The sequence below is a fragment of the Poromitra crassiceps genome (assembly GCF_964638095.1).
Source record: "Poromitra crassiceps genome assembly, contig: HAP1_SCAFFOLD_1536, whole genome shotgun sequence".
Lineage (NCBI taxonomy): Eukaryota > Metazoa > Chordata > Actinopteri > Beryciformes > Melamphaidae > Poromitra > Poromitra crassiceps.
The window spans coordinates 9,116-29,194 of NW_028150876.1; the positions used below are offsets into that span (position 1 = coordinate 9,116).

At 42.8% G+C, this 20,079-nt stretch overlaps 1 protein-coding gene across 1 annotated transcript; it reads right to left on the minus strand.

Moving 5' to 3' along the window:
* Window positions 1–1,214: 1,214 nt before the first annotated feature.
* On the minus strand, window positions 1,215–19,919 carry LOC310771934 (kynurenine 3-monooxygenase-like; the record flags this gene model as incomplete). Its single annotated transcript, XM_083664430.1, has 14 exons — window positions 1,215–1,355; window positions 2,820–2,879; window positions 2,971–3,072; window positions 4,592–4,674; window positions 5,221–5,278; window positions 5,366–5,513; window positions 7,849–7,970; window positions 10,160–10,231; window positions 10,370–10,535; window positions 12,052–12,139; window positions 15,143–15,191; window positions 17,738–17,827; window positions 19,558–19,655; window positions 19,850–19,919. Coding segments are annotated over 14 exons (1,347 nt in total), but the record flags the coding sequence as incomplete, so codon positions are not given.
* Window positions 19,920–20,079: the final 160 nt, after the last annotated feature.

The following is a 20,079-nucleotide window of genomic DNA, read 5'->3' on the forward strand; positions in this document are numbered from 1 at the left end:
AGCTGATAATAACCTTATTCCGTGTGGATGGATGGGAGTGAGTGTGAGTGAATGAATAAATGAGTGGCCCTTGTGTCTGTATTTGTTGTAATTGAGGGTGATTTTAATCCAAAGAAAAGTGTCAGTGTTGATCAACTCTGAAAAAAGCCTCTCTTTCCCTGCAGTAGATGATGTGATGAGATGGCAGAAGCAAAGAGAACAGAAGACAGGACTCATGAGCGTTAGGAACATTTGTGTAGCCTCTGTCACCCTGAGCAGTGATGACAACGTTTGAAGATGGCCCCGGGTGCTGTACACAAGAAAGCTGCCCACTGCTCCTGGCCTGCCCACCAGTGCAAGATTAAGTGGGTGATGTCACTTGAGCAATTGTGATGTCATCAGTGATGTCACTCGAGTAACATCATCAATGACATCATCAGTGGGAAGCAGGGAAGGGATGCTGATGATGTCACAATGGCTCTCCGAGTGTGAACCCCTGAAAAGTGTTGTGGTAATTTTGGGAGGCAATCAGAGCAACGGTGCGCAAACTCCAGCCGGACAAACAGGCAGATCTCCAATTATAGTAGTAAGATTATTATTATTTATTAGTGTTGAAAATGAAAAGGGTCATATTTAGTGTGGAACTTTTGTCTCCCCCTTCTGGTATTGAGAGTAATTACAGAAACACTGTCGACACAGTCACAGGCTCTGCCATAGCCTACTTCTTCACTATTGTTTTGGCTGTAAAACAGTGGATAAATTGTTTTGAACATCACAACTCGTTTCACTATCAGAATTCGATCCATTGGGTCCGATAATATTTGGAAAGTCTGGAAGAGCCGCATGATTACTGTCTGTCTGTCTATCTATCTATCTATCCCCATTCAAGTTAGCAGATGGCTCAGCCTATATAGGCTTAATCAGCATTGTGTGAACTCGTTTGGCAATGGCCTAGATATGTAAAAGTTCTGCACAAGATATCAGTCCAAAATATCGACTATGGGCAGCTTCTATTCAAAAATGTTTGTATCTTTACTGGCGTTCAGAAACCGGTATCATCAACCGCTAATGGAATTTTCCGTCACCGTGACTGGGCTGAGTTAGTATAATAACAATGTGACCAGCAGGGCCTTCACTGTGACAGAAAAGAATCAATCAAACTCTTAATTAATATTCTAATTAGGTCCTTTCAGTTTTTACTGTCCACCGCACAGATGGTGCGTTTTGCCAATTGCTCAGAAGGGTTTGACGGCCAGCAGCCTGTTCCACATTTTCTCAATGGGGATGTTGGACACATTGGGAGGGTTTTTAATCAGCAGGTAGGAGCCTCCCACCACAGTCCCTGCAGCACAGCACAGCAGGCCTCGGGTGATCACCTGTGAAAAGTACATTCAATGAAAGCTTGTAAAAAAAAAAAGTACGATTAATTTGACTGTCAAATTGTATAAAGAACAAAAAGTGGAACTCATTAACTCAAATCAACTCTCAATAACTGTCAAACTATTCATCATTCATCTAGTTTGACAGTTATTGAGAGTTGATTTGAGTTAATGAGTTATTAATTTGAGTTAGTGTGGACCAGTGATGTCACTGGTCCACACTTTAACACTCAATAACTGTCAAATTAAATGACAGACTTCAAAACAGTTTCCAGTTTTCTGATATACTACTGATGTTCTAATGATACAAAGCTGGTTGAAAATGGGCGGAGTGTTCCTTTAAGGATGTACTTGAGGTAGATCACTTATGCGTTAAAGCACATTACAACTACACACAAAATACTACCTTAACATGCATATGAATGAATCTGGTGTGACTGATTTGTGTGATATGTTCACGCGCTATGTTGCACACAGCAAATCCTACATGAGAAAATATGCAATTTATATTAACCCATTGATACCTGATGCAGCATTTGTGTGTGTATCCCTTTAAGACCGCAAACTGCGTCTTAAAGGGACACACACAAATGAGGGATATACATGCAAATGCTGCATCAGGTATCAATGGGTTAAAGAATAGTAGAACTATCCACTCCTCTTGTTCAAATAGTTATTTGGACAAAATGTAACCAAAATGGAATGTGGTAACAAAACTCTTTTTTTTATGTTTTCTCAATGCCTAATTTTGGGGAAACTCCTGCACATCAGCGTCATACAGCATACATATAATTTCTGTATTATAATGTGTTACTGAAGTACTGTCAGTTTGTAACATAGTCTAGAGTGTTCTATAATGGAATCATAATATGATTATCGTGTCCAAATACCTTATGATAAACACGTGCCACATACAGTAAAAAGATTCCAAGTCCCGCCCCCCAGAGGTAATTTTGCCCTTGGTCCACACATCCCTATGGTTTGAATAATCGACCAAAGACACTGTGACATGGTCCCTATCCATCCCACGATGCATCACTGCTGTAGATGGCATCAAGGTAGGTCACATCAGACAGTTTGACGCAGCGTCAAGGACGACTAACCAGCTCATCTACCGCCCAGCCTGAAAGAGCAACAACACTTCTCCATGTGGGGAGGGAGCTGTGAGCATAATGTGGCTGAAACAAATCAACAATGGTGGAATTCACTTTCCTGCTCTCTGATCTCTGATAATACTGCAACTTCAAGAGTGTGGGATTACACCAGTCAGATGTTCAAAGAAGGTATGAAAAAGTGTTAAGTGGGGGGGTCGAGTGAATTCATTTGCAGACACTTGACGGCCATATTGGCCAGGTCAGATCGTACTGTTAGGCGGGAGACTAGTGGATCCATGCTCAGACACCAGTGGCAGGCCTGACACAAGAGAAAATACATTTTCCCCATTTTCTCAAAGTGTCTCACTTTGTCTTGCCAGTGCCAGTGATTCACTGCTTCGTGGTACCTGGTCCTGGTGAAGGTGATCTAGAGAAAGAGAATGGCAGAAAATGAAACCTCTTTTCTGATAAATCTTAACAATATTCATCTTATTTTGTGTACTATAGGAAAAACTTGCCATTGTGTACAGAGGAATTATTGTCTTCGGCAAGAGGAAGTGGAGGATGTTATCGACATGCTTTCGGAAGAGGAACCATTTGGAGTTGACATGCGCTCGCATCTACGGAACAACAACAACACGTGCACATCTGTTAGTGAAGCAAAGCATCTGTCTACCTTCTAAGTTCACAGAATAAAATGGTACCATTGTTTTTCCATTTTTGAGATTTCAGCGAACATTTCTTCCTCAAAAACTATGCCCATTTCAACTCACTTCATTAGACAATTAAGATAAAAGCAGATGTTATTTTTCTACCCTCTCAAGCAGAAGTAGCCTACAGTGTCTGTGTGTGTGTGTGTGTGTGTGTGTGTCTGTGTGTGTGCCTGTGTGTGTGTGTGTGTCTGTGTGTGTGTGTGTGTGTGTGTGTGTGTGTGTGTGTGTGTGTGTGTGTGAGAGAGAGAGAGAGTGTGTGTGTGTGTGTGTGTGTGTGTGTGTGTGTGTGTGTGAGAGAGAGAGAGAGAGAGAGAGAGAGAGAGAGAGAGAGAGAGTGTGTGTGTGTGTGTGTGTGTGTGTGTGTGTGTGTGTGTGTGTGTGTGTGTGTGTGTGAGAGAGAGAGAGAGAGAGAGAGTGTGTGTGTGTGTGTGTGTGTGTGTGTGTGTGTGTGTGTGTGTGTGTGTCTGTGTGTGTGCCTGTGTGTGTGTGTGTGTCTGTGTGTGTGTGTGTGTGTGTGTGTGTGTGAGAGAGAGAGAGAGTGTGTGTGTGTGTGTGTGTGTGTGTGTGTGTGTGTGTGTGAGAGAGAGAGAGAGAGAGAGAGAGAGATAGAGAGAGAGAGAGTGTGTGTGTGTGTGTGTGTGTGTGTGTGTGTGTGTGTGTGTGTGTGTGTGTGTGTGTGTGTGTGTGTGTGTGTGTGTGTGTGTGTGCGCGTGCGCGCCCTTCAACAAAACCCTGCTGTTGTTGACAGCCACGTGTAAGATCTGTGAAGAATAACGAGACCAATTTGCTGGCATTGTGTGTGGCTGAATTGTACTGGCCAGATGGTTAGGGAGCTATCCACCTGTCAGATATGCTGGAGAGTGATAACATCCTGTTGATTGTAGCCGGCACAATTAGTCTGCCCCTATCCCCTAAGCCCAATCTTCTGTCTGTCTGTGCATGGCTCTGCCATACATACACCTGTTGTGGGCAGATTAAAAGTGGAAATCACAGTAAACACTTAACTTTAAATTAGATGCAAATAGATAGATGCAAAATAAGAGGAAGAATGTCTCAGGGTTTTGTCTTGGGCCAGTTCTTAGCACATTCACAGCGTGAATGGATCGCTCTCAATAAATCACTTGGGCTGGCACTGTGGGCAATAATTAGGAAGTTAATTAACAATTGAGCAGAGTAGCTACCCGGTGCGCAACTGACTGACACCGATGTCAATAAGCTGCTATGCTAAGCTCACATCTCATTACCTGGTCCATTCCATTACTATTGTTAAGGCCACTGCCTCTCAATTATCAGCATTTCTTGATTTCTGCCCTAATAACTCGAACCCACTCCAGCAGATCGATGCAGCAGTGCTTGAGTACAGAAGTGTGCGCACTGTGCAATACTAGGTGAAACTTCTCCTAAGAAACAGATAGATATGCATTACTTCGACATAGTTGTACATAGCCAGGTCTGCGATTGCATGGTCGTCTGGAACTCGCACTCTGGTGTACTCAGGCAGCACAGCACCTAAGGAAGGGAAAACAAACAAGTCTATTTATATTTACAGAAGATGAACCAAGTCGATAGGCCTAGAGACACTCTTATGTTGTTCTATCGCCAGATTCTTATTCTCTGTGAGGCCATTTACACCTGGCGTTAACATGCGTTTTCTGCCATCAGATTGCAATCAGATTGCAATCAGATTGTGCTTGACCACATTAACCTGATTCCATTTACACCTGGCGTTAACATGCGTTTTCTGCCATCAGATTGCAATCTGATGGCAGAAATGGTTGTCCACTCAATCCGCATAAAGATGCTGTATCCAGACACATTGCATTTACACTTGTGTTTAATGTGTACACGATGCATCACTGACCCCCTCCGGAAGTGGTTTGGCCCGATCAGATTGCAATCCTTCTTCAATGCGTTTTGGGTGTGTTTACACCTGGCATTTCAAGTGATAAAACACAATCTGATTGCAATCTGATCACAGAAAACGCATGTTAGCGCCAGGTGTAAATGGCCTCTGTGTGCCTCCTATAAATCTCAGCTCATGTAAAATATACTTACTGAAATCCTCCTTGAGCTGATCCAATATTTCATCGAAGACAATGCAGTCCTCAAAGCCCTGCACAATGAGAATGGATAGGTGAGTCTCCCACCCTGTCCTCTTCGCTATTTAATATTACTTATTCATCCCTTTCATATTACTTACGGCGTTCATCCCTTGCCCATAAAATGGCACCACTGCGTGGGCCGCGTCACCCATGAGGACACATTTGTCACCGATGTGATACGGGGAGCACTTGACAGACACCATGGCCTGCGCCGGCAATCGGAAATAATCCCTTTTGAGAGCTTCGCTACGAGGCACAACGGAAAACAAAACAAAACAATTACATGCATATCGCTGAGCTATTCATTTTGACAGTTATATTTTCCTCAACGCGGGTTCAGGCTTTGGTTTGCTGAAGTTAAAAGCGTCTTTTTAGATTTGCGAATGAACGAAGCCAAGATCTGCTCTGCCCTGGTGAGGCTAAACAACAGAACATTGGAAAGTAAACATGCGTTTAGCTATTTGTGCCCGGGTGCTCCAAATGAAGTCGACCCGATGGCTGCCCCAAATGAAGTCGATCCCCGGGAGGAAGTAAATTAATTACACACCTCAACTGTTTTTACAGCTCACGCCACCCCTATCAAGATTTTATTATGGCCCACAATATTGATTTCTTTCTGATCACTGAGTCATGGCTGAGGCCTGGTGATTTACTCCTGCTAAATGAAGCATTCCCCCATAAAGTTATTTTATCTCCAACAACCTAGGCTGTAGCCATTTTGTTTCAAAGCTCTTTTTGAAATCCTTACTTTTATAATTTATGAAGACACTGTGTGTGTTTGAATCTATAGACCTCCTAAATTTAATCCAGAATTGTTTTGCAATAATTATTTGATCACTTATAGTGGCGCAACACAATACAGTTATTATCCTTGGTGATTTTAATATACATGTCTGCTGTCCTACTTTATCAGTAACACTTTATAATAACGTTCAGTAGTAAGTCATTTATAAGCTATTAGTTGATGATTTTTAATTTACTAATGATTTGCTCATCATTTGTTCATGATTAACAAATGTGTATAGAGACAGGTTGGAATATAAATGCTTTGAATGACTTACAACTTAATCCTCTACAAATGTATATTCGCGTGTGATTAGTTCATCATTAGCTCATCATTAACTAATAGCTTATAAATGACTTACTGAACGTTATGATTGTAAGCTGTATGAATCTAAATTTTGCACAGTTCGTTACAGAGCCTAGTCATTCCAAGGGTCATACTCTTGATCTGGTGCTTTCTTGTGAGCAATCTGAAATTGTCAGACTTTCCTCCATTGGACCATAAAGCCGTGGTGCCAAGCTTTTCTGCCTGGTTGTTCTGGTGTGCCGGCAGTCCCTCATCTCTCTGCCTGGTTGTTCTGGTGTGCCGGCACTCCCTCATCTCTCTGCCGAGGAACCTACTGGAGTCATGAATTTTAACAGCACTTCTGCTATTGACAATTTCTAGGAGACAGAAACATATATGACGCATCCTCGCTTCTCTCCATTGGTTGCCTGTGAGTTTTAGAATTGATTTTAAGGCTACTAGCTACATTTTGGATGCTGGTTCTTTATAAGCCACAACACAGCCTACCTGATATCTTCAGGCAGGGATCTTCTAGTGATTCCTCATATACGCATCTTATTACCAAAAGTGACGGGGCCTTTTCGGTCGCAGCCCCTCAGCGGTAGGACTCCCTGCATCTTTGGCAACAAAACTGGTGTCATCTTCTAAATCACTTCTTAAGACATATTTTTACACAAAGGCTTAAAGTTTTATTGAATGTATTCCTTGTCCGCACCCCTTTTATACCTATGTTTTATCTCTGTTTTATGGTTTTATTGTTTTATGGTTTTGTTGCTTCATTGCTTCCTATTAGGAATGCACGATATATCGGCAATCATATCGGTATCGGCCGATGTTAGTCATTTTTTAACATATCGGTCATTTCGGTATCGGTCAGATGTTGCAATGTTAATATAAGTTATCATTATCAGCCAAATTCTTCACATTGATATGAAATAATGCAGTAAATCTATGATTTATGGGCTTTTCCAAAGGCTTTGCAAATAAAGAAATGCATAACTTTTTCAAATTCAGTGTTAACATGTGTTTTTCAGTATGTACAAAATGTGATGATCATAAAAATGTGGTTTTATACAGATCATATCGACATCGGTAAATATTGGTTATCGGCCATAACAGCAATGTTAATATCGGTTATCGGCATCGGCCAAAATTTTCATATCGGTGCATCCCTACTTCCTATCGTTTATTTTATTTTATGGAAAGCACTTTGTAACTTTGTTTTCGAAAAGTGCAATATAATTAAAACGTATTATCTCCCCGTTCACCTGCATCATACTGTTCGCCTCAAATTAAAACCTGCTCCTCCTCCGAGCCGTGTAACCGTAGGTCTGTAATTTCACACTTCACAGAGCACGGGTTATGGATGTGGAGCTGACAGCATGATGGAAATATAGAAGTGTTTCGAGGCTGGCTCGTCAAGTTAGATGGAGAGATGAACGGAGAAGAGGAGAAAAAAATCGAGCTAGAGAGAGAGATGGAGGAGGAATAGAGGGTGAGGAAGTCACTTACGCTCCTAATAGCGGTAGGGCGTCTGGGAAGTAATTTCTGAAAAATGCAAGGACTTCATCTCCAGTAGTGATCTTCTCAAACTCGTCAAAGGGCATGAATAGGGTGCAGGTGAACGTCTTGTCCTGAGATGGCGAGTGCACACAGTGCGTACAGTGAGCTTAGCTCTCATCACACACCTCTTGTCACGTCAAGTCAAATCAAGTCATCGTTATTTAGACAGCGCCTTAAAGGAACACTCCGCCCATTTTCAACCAGCTTTGTATCATTAGAACATCAGTAGTATATCAGAAAACTGTAAACGGTTTTGAAGTCTGTCATTTAATTTGACAGTTATTGAGTGTTAAAGTGTGGACCAGTGACATCACTGGTCCACACTAACTCAAATTAATAACTCATTAACTCAAATCAACTCTCAATAACTGTCAAACTAGATGAATGATGAATAGTTTGACAGTTATTGAGAGTTGATGTGAGTTAATTAATTATTAATTTGAGTTAGTGTGGACCAGTGATGTCACTGGTCCACACTTTAACACTCAATAACTGTCAAATTAAATGACAGACTTCAAAACAGTTTACAGTTTTCTGATATACTACTGATGTTCTAATGATACAAAGCTGGTTGAAAATGGGCGGAGTGTTCCTTTAAACACAGAACACTTGGTTACAATACAAAGTGCTTCACAACATTAGAAGAGCAAGAGAACAGAACAGAACACAAGATGAACAGCAGGTAAAACACATCAGTCACAATGAAAGGCCATAAAGTAAAAGTTATTTTTTCAATGGTAGTGCAACCTAATTAATTTGGGAAGGTTGTTCCAGAGTATAGGGCTGCGTTCACATGATTATTATGGATTCAGGATGTTTGCGAGTAGGGATGAAATGATAACCGGTTTAATGATAAACCGCGTGATAAAATTCCCTTATCATTAAAACCGTATTACCATGATTTCCGTGTTACCGTGGTTACACGGTAATTCTGTCCATCATCAACTAAAGTTAGCAACAGTCTACCAGACGCTGGCGCGCCGCCTCTGTGAAATGATTTCAGTGAGTGTGTCAGTACTTTTTGAATATTTCCAGCTCATTACAATACCGTGATGATAATGATAAGTGTGATAATTTTGGTCACTATAATTGGGATATCAAATTGTAATACCGTTTCATCTCTATTTGCAAGGTGATTTTTTTAGATGGATTTTCTTCTCCGGTGAGAACTGGGCCAAGCGAACCCGCCCGGCCCCTGGCGCGAGTGATGGATGAAAGTGAAGTGATGGTGTGGGCGTGCCATTATCTGCCCAGTTGGCCGGTGTCATCCATCAACATCAGGACCATCATCCCTAAGGGCCTTTTAGTCGTGTCACTGTTACCATGGCATCTCCACGGCAGCCAGGGTGTTTTTCACAGGAACCTAATGCATCCCCGGGCCGTGGGGTTCATGTGAATGACAGCGCTAATGCACTCCAACGTCAGCTAGCTGCCTTAACCTGGTCTCACTATACAGAGAGGCAAAGTGTTGTGCTGACTCAGCCAGGCAGAAAAAAATCATTATGAGATTAAGAATGAAAGGAGAGAGAGAGAGAGAGAGAGAGAGAGAGAGAGATAACACTAACATGAATGAGAGAGGGGCAGAGAGGATAACAGGTAGACACTGAGATAGAGAGCAAGGATTCAAAGTTAATTGGACCAGTGGTTAGATTAAAAGTTAATTGGACAGTGGTTAGATTCAAAGTTAATTGGACAGTGGTTAGATTCAAAGTTAATTGGACAGTGGTTAACGGTGTTGCTGTGTGAAACGTACGCTGGACCTCAGGCAGCCGAGACATTTGCAGACGAAGGATTGTGATGAGTAAGCCTGTACTGGCTTGAGGGATTTCATTGAGGCGAGGTGGGGCACTAAGCCGATAGGCCGATATCAGACTGAATTGTCACATGGTTACACTCCATTTCCTTCTTCAAGCAAGTCGACTTGGTGGAGTGGGGCGGATTTAAATCTCTGGACGCCGGCCAACTAAGCTGTGCAGCGAGGGGGGGGTCTGCAGATGAGCATAATTAACCGTACAGCTGCATCTGCATGCGTTTAGAAATGAGAGAAATGTCTGCAGCACCGTTGCTCCTAAAGGCATTTCGATCACATCATAGACCTTCTTCAGGTTACGCTTTTGTCACATTTTTGTAACTCTCACAGCTGGTATTTGCCAAATATAAGCAATGACATCAAAAGTAAACCTTACCTACAACTTGGAATATGTAGTTTGTTTGTAGCTGCAGAAAACAGGACATAAGCAAAGACAATATTCACACTCACCAAGTTGGGCAAGGCGATCATCATGAACGTGTTTCGTGGCCAGATGTGCAGATAATTCGGCTTCATGGCAAACTGGGGGGGGGGGGGGCAGTAAACAATAACACATTATGTTGGTGCCTGCAAATGCTGAACAACACTAAGGGCATCTTCACTACAGTGAAGGGAGGTGGCGGGGGTAACAGGATAGCACCAGGGCAGCAGAGGACTGACCTCTCCATTGATGGGTGGCATGGTGAGCTCCAGGTAGCCGTGGGGGATGTAGGTCTGGCTGTAGTTGAAGCGGCTGCGTCGGAGGAACTGCTTGCGGACGGCGGAGAAGGCTCCGTCACAGCCTACGATCAGGTCTGCCTTGATCTCCTCCATGGTCCCATCAGGCCTGAGAAACATCCCAGTGCCATGACAAATTGCACAATACATATTTGTGCAACAGAGAATCATACCACTTTCTTCTTCGTATACAAATGTATTCATTGATTTACTCCATCGTCACACTCATACTGTATGAGAGCATTGTAAAATGTGTGGTCCCTGCTGTGAGTGAGTGAGGGATTCTAGAGTTCTAACGATAATCTATGAATGATGTTGATGGGAAAACTGCTGCACTCCATGGGGCCACAGAAGAGGTAAGGTCATGTGAGGTTTCTACTTTGGCTTCTAGTCCTGATGTGTGAGCCCACCTCCCTCCACTGAGCTTTAGACTCTGATTTTAGCTGCTCATTTTCATGCCTATAGTTTGAGGAAAATGTGGAAACGATGGGTGCCCCAGGCTATCAGGGCTCGAGTCAGGCTTGGGGTGGTTCTTCTGACTGGAGCCGCACGGTGGAACGACTCTTACTCAGACTTGGCCTAATTCATGTTCTACACTGCAGATTTGGGGTGCTCCTTTGCCAGTGCACAGGTTCACTCAAAGCCTTGGCTTTTTTTTTCCTACCACTGCACAGCACTTAGATCAAAGTCTGGATGAGGCCTTTACCTGGACGTACCTGAACTACTCTCTGTGGTGTAATCAAGAATAATAGGTACCAAAGGGATGTACATAAGGATGTCTTTACATAATCTGTACAGATGCAAATATGAGTGTCCATGAATTTTGCTATATAATGTGGGAGAATGAGGGTGGATGCACACAGCAGTGAACAGTCAAACTGTCAATTGACCAACAGCAATTAATTAATCAATGCACTCCGCCACTGAGGCAATCATGTGTAGTGACTGACTCGTTCTAATCCACAATTTAAGCTAGGCTCATTTTACAGCCTCAATAAATCAAAACACAAAACATTACCGTTGACAACGTAAACATCTAATGGATTTCCGCACGGTTTAGATAAGCCTAAATTCAATAAAAGAGTGTGCAATCAAATGAAACAGGCCTTATGCCACATGCTGTGTTAATAATTCACTTTGCGACTATTCCCACCACTAAAATGACCCGGAGGCGTTAATTGGTGTCTAAATTGTGTGTGAAATTTACATCGAGGCCACTCAGTTACAGAGCTACTAAAACGACATGCACACAGGGGGCTTAAAGGCAACACGTTTATCCCCATGCGAGACCGTATACAGGCAGGCAGTTAAATATATATGCACAAGGCCACATGTGTTTACATGCAGGAGCACACACAGAACAGAATCGATAAAGTGGGCGTTAAATCAAGGCACCCTAAGGGGAAATTATCCTCTTCAATTATCCTCTGTATACTTAATACCGTGTAGTAGGCTGGCCTGTGTGTGCGTGTGTCTGTGTGTGTGTGTGTGTGTGTGTGTGTGTGTGTGTGTGTGTGTGTGTGTGTGTGTGTGTGTGTGCGTGTGTGCGCGCGTGCGCGTGCGTTCGTGTGCGCACGCGTGTACTGTGTGGGTGCTGCACATGTGTGAGATCGGTAACTATTTACCTGACAAAGGTCATTAGCCCTGTTTCAGGACTCCAGTCCTGCAGTTTGTGGTCAAAGTTCATCTTTGTATTTGGGTATGTCTCTGCCTCTTTGAGCAAGAGAAAGGAAAGCAAAAAAAGACATAGCGACGGTTTGTTATGACATGCGGTACGTATCTTGTAAAAGAAACACAGGGAACCTTCACAATCCTATTAAAATTGAGCAAAGGATCTGATTAAAGGGTAATTACAAAGACACTGATTAAATTGTAATTACAAAAAAAAGGGAACACAGCAGTCAATGTATGCTGTTTTGTGAAAGTTCTTCATCTCAAGGCTCTTTCTGATGAGAGAGAAGGCTTTGCAATCAGGTCTCTTAAAGGAACACTCCGCCCATTTTCAACCAGCTTTGTATCATTAGAACATCAGTAGTATATCAGAAAACTGTAAACGGTTTTGAAGTCTGTCATTTAATTTGACAGGTATTGAGTGTTAAAGTGTGGACCAGTGACATCACTGGTCCACACTAACTCAAATTAATAACTCATTAACTCAAATCAACTCTCAATAACTGTCAAACTAGATGAATGATGCATAGTTTGACAGTTATTGAGAGTTGATTTGAGTTAATGAGTTATTAATTTGAGTTAGTCCACACTTTAATACTCAATAACTGTCAAATTAAATGACAGACTTCAAAACCGTTTACAGTTTTCTGATATACTACTGATGTTCTAATGATACAAAGCTGGTTGAAAATGGGCGGAGTGTTCCTTTAAGGGCAAAAAGACGAGCAAATCCCGCTGATGACTGAGACTTTAGAGACTTGTGAGAAGTTCTGTAAAACACAGATCTGCACTCGGGTCAAGGCTCAGCTCAGTAGCGAACAACCAAGTTTGGGCCAATTCGTGGAAAGAAAGACAGTCGTAGGTAGGCCTGTGTTTGTCCCTGTTTCAGCTTTCAAGTTTATGCATCACATACTCAGTATGTAATGGCAGAACAGACTTGAAACTTGATTTAGAAGGCATTTGCATGACCTAAATAAGAATTTACCAGTAGTGTGTTATACGTGAACTTGGCTTGTTCTGACATAAATTGACACCGGTATGGGAAGGTGAGCTTAGAAGAGACAGCAATATAATCTTTACAGCCCTGATCAATGCCAGTTCTTACTCAATCAAACTGGCAGTACTGTTAGTTAGGAAAAGTGCACCATGTAAACTTCAAATTGCAAAACTTTAATTCCAGTGATGTTACGACATTAAGTGTTCGGCTTGAGCAGAGATGGGAAGTAACAAGTACAAATACTTTGTTACTGTACTTACAGTAAGTAGGATTTTCAGGTATCTGTACTTTACTGAGTATTTCTTTTTCTGACAACTTTTTACTTTTACTCCCTACATTTTAACAGAAATATCTGTACTTTCTACTCCTTACATTTTCAAAACAAGCTAGCTTGGTTTTAATCCATGACAGACAGAAATTATGCAACATTGTTTGTCTGTTTCTCTCTCTTGTCACACATCCAAAACAAGACAATAAGGCGTGGCCAATGATGTCACAAATAAATCACTGATGATGTCACAGATGATGTCATCAGTGATGTCACTCGAGCAATTGCCATGTCGTAACTCGGGCATAGTGATGTCATCAATGGGTGATGTTATCAGTGATGTCACTCGAGAATTGTGATGTCATCAGTGAGCGATGTCATAATGTTATGCTATTACACAACGTCATGATGTCATAATGTTATGATGACATTATGATGTCATGATGTCATAATGTCCTTATGTTTGAAGTCATGTGGTACAGTGACACACTTATGTTTGAAGTCATGTGGTACAGTGACACATCTGAAGGAATGGCTGTTCGAGCAGGGCATGATATTGACAGGCGGTTCCACGATGCTGTCGAGGCCGGAGACCTGGACAAGCTGAGGACCCTGCTGAAGAAAGAATGCTTCAGAAGGCAGATCAATGAGAAGTGTTTTTTTAGCAGTGGTATTGGGTGGTGGACCCCTCTAGGGCTCGCAGCCAACTTGGATTATGCTGCCTGTGTGGACTACCTGATCACCCAGGGAGCCCAGGTAGACCTAGCTGATGGGTATGACGGGACGCCTCTCTACTATGCTGTGCACAACGATCACTTAGACTGCGTCCGGATCCTCCTGGAAGCCGGGGCCAACCCCAACAGAAGAAGCAACTCATACAACCTGGTCTGTTGGGCTGCCCGGCATGGATGGCTGGACATGCTGCAGGAACTCATCAGGTTCCGTGCTGCTGTTCCTGTTGACATCGACGGCAATCACACCCTCATGAACTCTCCTCTCTACGCCGCCTGCATCCACCTGGACTGCTTCCGCCTGCTGCTCCAGGCCGCTGGCGTTCTGACCCGTGACGTGGCTTCTCGCCTGCTGGAGATGGTGCTGTATGACAGGTGCCAGGCCGCCTTTGTCCAGCTGCTCCTGGACCACGGCGCTGACCCGGCCCTGGTGAGGGAGCAGGTACAGCTGGAGGAGAGGGCAAATCCCGAGGCTCTCAGGGTCTTTCTGGAGGCAAAGAGATGTCCTCGCAGTCTGGCCCACGTGTGTCGGATCCAGATCCGCCAAGCGCTGGGCACACATCGCCTGAACCAAGTCCACTCTCTACCACTAACACGAGTGATGAAGGACTTCGTGCTCTACCAAAACTGACTTGACGGACTGTTAATGTATTTATTTTCATTTCCTAGATTTAGTTCTTCAGTGACTGTTTCAAACAAATCCAGGAGCAGAGATTATATACCATCAGCATACACCACCTGTAGCCAATCCTACTACTATCATTGGAGAGTGATGATTGGAGTGTGTCCGTCCGTGTGTGCTTGGTTCATCACATCCAGAGTCAGAGTTTTGCTTTTATACTTGATTACATTTCAGCGCCTCTATTTTTTTTTTTACTTTTACTTGAATAAACAAGTTGAATCAGTTCTTCTACTTTTACCAGTCTTTTTTTAGACAAGTAACTGTGTACTTCTACTTAAGTAAAGAATGTTTGTGTACTACTTTGAGGTGAAAAGTGTTAGATCTCTGAACCACCCAGGAAATAGGAAATTGTTATTGATGGTCCTACCTGTTAGCAGCTCTTTGTTGAGGTTGGCTCTGTCTACTGACAAGATGTACTGAAATGAGAAAAGTCTGTTAGCTTGGAAGGCAGTCCAAAGCTAAAAGGTACGGCAATTTCAAAAACAACTCTTAACACTTTCATAAGTGAGTTTTAAAGAGGGAAGAAGAAGCTTCTGGGATTTTTGGCTTTTGTCTCAACTCATACATATGGATTAGCATGGATTAGCATTAGCATTATGATGTGACCATTGACTGTATGACAATTAACAATTCACTACGCCGTTCATCCTCCGGTGCACCTTTGAGTCACTTTAGCTTACCTGCTTGATCTCTGTGTGACAGTGCGTGTGTGTGTGTGTGTGTGTGTGTGTGTGTGTGTGTGTGTGTGTGTGTGTGTGTGTGTGTGTGTGTGTGTGTGTGTGTGTGTGCACGCGCGTGTGTGCTTGAGTGCAGGCTGCATGGCTGTGATCACTGATACCCACAAGCTGCACAATAAATATTTCATCTGCAAACTGATACAGTACAGGAGGGAATTCATGTTTACCTACTAATGCATTTCCTCTTCTGCAAGGACCTGATAGTCCTGAGCTTTTAGGAAGGTCTTTCTTTTCAGCATCGTACCCTGAAACACTGACTGACAGCACTTCAGTTGGGCTCTAAATAAAACTCTATTGAAGGTACAATCTAGTAGTCGTCTTGATTGGGTACTGATGTTAGTTTTGTCATATGTCATATATCTACTATCTGTCTTTTTGTCTCTGTGATTTTCTGAAGTCTAATGATTTCTTCTCTGCTGCTTTTCCTGCCTTGTTCACCTTATGTTCCAACACAGGGCTCAGCCAGTGACTTCCTATTGTGTTGACACTTCCTGTGTGACAGTACAGTACTAGTGAGCAGGTAAAACAGACGGTGTTTTGAACAGGAAGTCATAACACAACTGGGTCAAGTGGGCGGAGCTACATAAGGTGAATATAGGATCAGCCCAACAAAAAAACAAATACTAGACAGTTGTCCTGAAATACGTGGCGGTGTGGTCTCCCAGCATGGCCACTACGGGGTCTAGAATGCTTTTGAAAAGCCTCTATTGCTTCAAAACTTGATTTAACATCACAATATTTTCTCATCTTGATTGACCTCATTCTGGGTCTCTCCGATTAATGCCCATGAATCTGTTGTATGCGTCAGCCCTCTTAGGGACTTTCAATGTTTGTGGGATTTTACCTTTAATTATAATGTCCCCCATCAGTGTCATTTTTTTAATGCTGGGACACAGTGCAAAGACGAATCATCGCAAGTCTTGGATTTAATTGCATGGGGGACCGGGGACATGGAGGGACTTCAAAAAGTTGCTCAAGGCAGCTTTGGATGTGGCAGCTCCAAATGGCAGTGAGAGGAAACTTAAGTTAAGTTAAGTTAAGTTAAGTTAAGTTAAGTTAAGTTAAGTTAAAGTTAAGTTAAAAACTTAACTGTTTGAAAAACTGGAGCTTCAATTCCAAGACATTTTGCAAGGTGATATGTCAGTAAACTTCCTGTGTGCGCAGAGAAATATCCATACATCTGAATATAATTTGGGCAAATTTACAACATCTCAATTATGGGGATGACATGTTCTTTATTGCAGCCGCGCTTTGTGATTTAGCCTGATAAGACAGGTGTATTTTTTGCCTAGTGCCAACTGAGGGAGCCTAAAGGGAGCACAGGTGCATGCAGGAGCTTTACTGCAGGTGACAGCATGACACTTATTACAGAAATACTGCGTAGATTGTGAGTGTACTTCTAAATATGTCTACAAACACCCCCCCCCTCCCCAAGGACCTGCTGGTGCTGCAGGTTAGTTAACAGCTGGCCTTACATGAGCCCGAGTTTCTCTGAAACGGTGTCACGTTTTCGGTGATGGCATAACTTGAACTTTCGCTCTAGGTTATAGTAATAATGATTAACAGTGTGTGTGTGTGTGTGTGTGTGTGTGTGTGTGTGTGTGTGCGTGTGTGTGTGCGTGTGTGTGTGTGTGTGTGTGTGTGTGTGTGTGTCTTCCTGTGTTGGAGCAATAGGCTTTGTCCAACTGAGCATGCTCTTGTTACCATGTGTCATTTCTATGGGCAGAGAGAGAGAGAGAAAGACCTGTTCTGCATTTTTGTTCATTCCTCATTCTCTGACCCAGTGTCTCATGTTTTTGTTGTCATTTTAGATACTGACGAGTAACCAGAGAAATGTCTACATTCAGAGACAAAGTAGCTAAAGCCTTAAGTGGATTTGAGCTTTTCTTTTCTGGAGCCATAGTCAAATCATACAAGGAGAATCAGTCAAAATTAACAGGTTAAGAAAATACTGCACAACAAATGGCTCGATTCAAGGGCTAACTGTACCCCAACTTGTCAGTAAGACAACTACTGTAGACTTTCATTATAGTCGTACTTTAGTAGGTTGAGACATTGTTTAGTTAGTTGCTTTACGAATAATGTGTTGTATGAATTTTTCATGGGAAATAATTAGCATACATGTGTCTCTTGCAACACAGCGATATTTGAATATAACCATACGATACAATACCACAATAGCTAAAGTGGTTGGGGAACGATGATTCGACTGATGGCAGAATTACCTGTCCTTTTTTTCCATAAGGGATCGGGGTCTGTTTCCCGTCCAGAGAATGGATCATTCTTGCACGCATGGGGATTCCCTTGGTGATAATCTGAGGGACAAAACAGAATAAAGGCAAAGTATTGTCACAATTATCACGTGAGGGAAATAATTTAGTTCTGCATAATGTCATACTTTTGCATGAACAAAGTTTTCAGTCACAGATCACAGTCTGTAAAGGTTATAATATTGGGAAAAGTGGGTATCATGTCCCGGCCTAGACTGTGTCCGTGGGCATAGTCCATTTCATCTCCCAGTTTAGCTGCCCTTGAACGTTTATTTGAAAAGCTAGCAAAGCAAGCCCCGTCCTATCATGCTGAAAAGTCATGCAAGTGTAAAACTAAGTGTCTGAGTTTCCAGGCGTGCATAAAGTGTGCATAACATGTGCATAACATGTGTGTAACATGTGCATAACATGTGCATGACATGTGCATGACATGTGCGTAACATGTGCATAACATGTGCATAACATGTGCATGACATGTGCATAACATGTGCATGCCATGTGCATAACATGTGCATAACATGTGCATAACATGTGCATGACATGTGCATAACATGTGCATGACATGTGCATAACATGTGCATGACATGTGCATAACATGCGCATGACATGTGCATGACATGCGCATGACATGTGCATGACATGTGCATGACATGTGCATGACATGTGCATGACATGTGCATGACATGTGCATGACATGTGCATGACATGTGCATGACATGTGCATGACATGTGCATGACATGTGCTTAACATGTGCATGACATGTGCATGACATGTGCATGACATGTGCATGACATGTGCATGACATGTGCATGACATGTGCATGACATGTGCATAACATGTGCATGACGTGTGCATGACGTGTGCATGACGTGTGCATGACGTGTGCATGACGTGTGCATGACGTGTGCATGACGTGTGCATGACGTGTGCATGACGTGTGCATGACATGTGCATAACATGTGCATAACATGTGCATGACATGTGCATAACATGTGCATAACATGTGCATGACATGTGCATGACATGTGCATGACATGTGCATGACATGTGCATAACATGTGCGTGACATGTGCATGACATGTGCATAACATGTGCATAACATGTGCATAACATGTGCGGTGCAGCTGCAGCAAATGTGGACCAATAAAAAAAGATGGTAATTGCTGACTTCAGTCAGAACACAACATCTGGGCGGGACAGCAGGCAAAGAGGGCAGGGTGGAAGGATTCCCTGGGGGCACGGGCACACCTTTAATATTTCATCATTAGGAATGCAGCTAAACAAAAAAATCGGATTACCATCCGCTTGCTTCTACTTTGGTCTCTGATGTGTTGCTTGAGACGAGGATTTAGAGCAGGGGCAGGTTTAGCATAGTGGAGGGTGTAGTAGGAGACGGGTATAGTGTACACCCAACTTCTTCTTTGCATTTAGAATATACCCACCTATCAGACCAATACACCGGAGGCTACTTTACACTTTACAATATGCCTACACATTGACCCATTCATACACCGATGGTGGCAAGTTACCACGTAGGGTGCTGGCGCAGCCATCGGGAGAAATTTGGGGTTCAGTATCTTGACACTTCGACACGCAGACTAGAGGAGCCAGGGGGATCGAACCACCGACCTCTTTTATCCAAAGCGATTAATGGACAACCGGCCACAGATGCGAAGGATCACCATGCCATCATGCCCCCCCCTTCCAGCAGCATTGTCCTAACCCTCACCTTATCACCACTGGCAGAACTGGGAGCACAAAGAAGCTGACGTACCTTCTCTTCCATCCCCACGTGCTTCAGAGCCTGCCGGCCCCTGTGGGACAGGGCAAGGTTGATGCTCCTTCCCCTCACAATTTTGGCCTGGCGGATATCTGACCAAAATCACAGACTAAATATTCAAATGTGATCTCTTCATTGAAAGGGTAATATTTCTTCCTACCTGTGTGTGTATTTGCCCTGAATTATTGTTCTCCTGGGATTTATATCCTGCATGGGAACAATATAAAACTACATGGCGACAGTGTTGCTTACTTGGAGAAACGTTCAAGGCAGCTTTGAATATTACCTTCTCGAGATTCAAAGACTTCCACTTCGAAACCTCTTTTGGCAAAGAAGCAGGCGTTCAATGCACCAACCTAAAGGGTGATTGAATGAGTGCAATACTGTAAATAATATCTTGCCAGAATCAGATCTGTATCACACCAAACATCAATTTCTTACTAACTAAACATTAAACAACTAAACATCTTATTAACTAAACAACAATACTAGATGTGCAAGGTGCGATGTGCAACT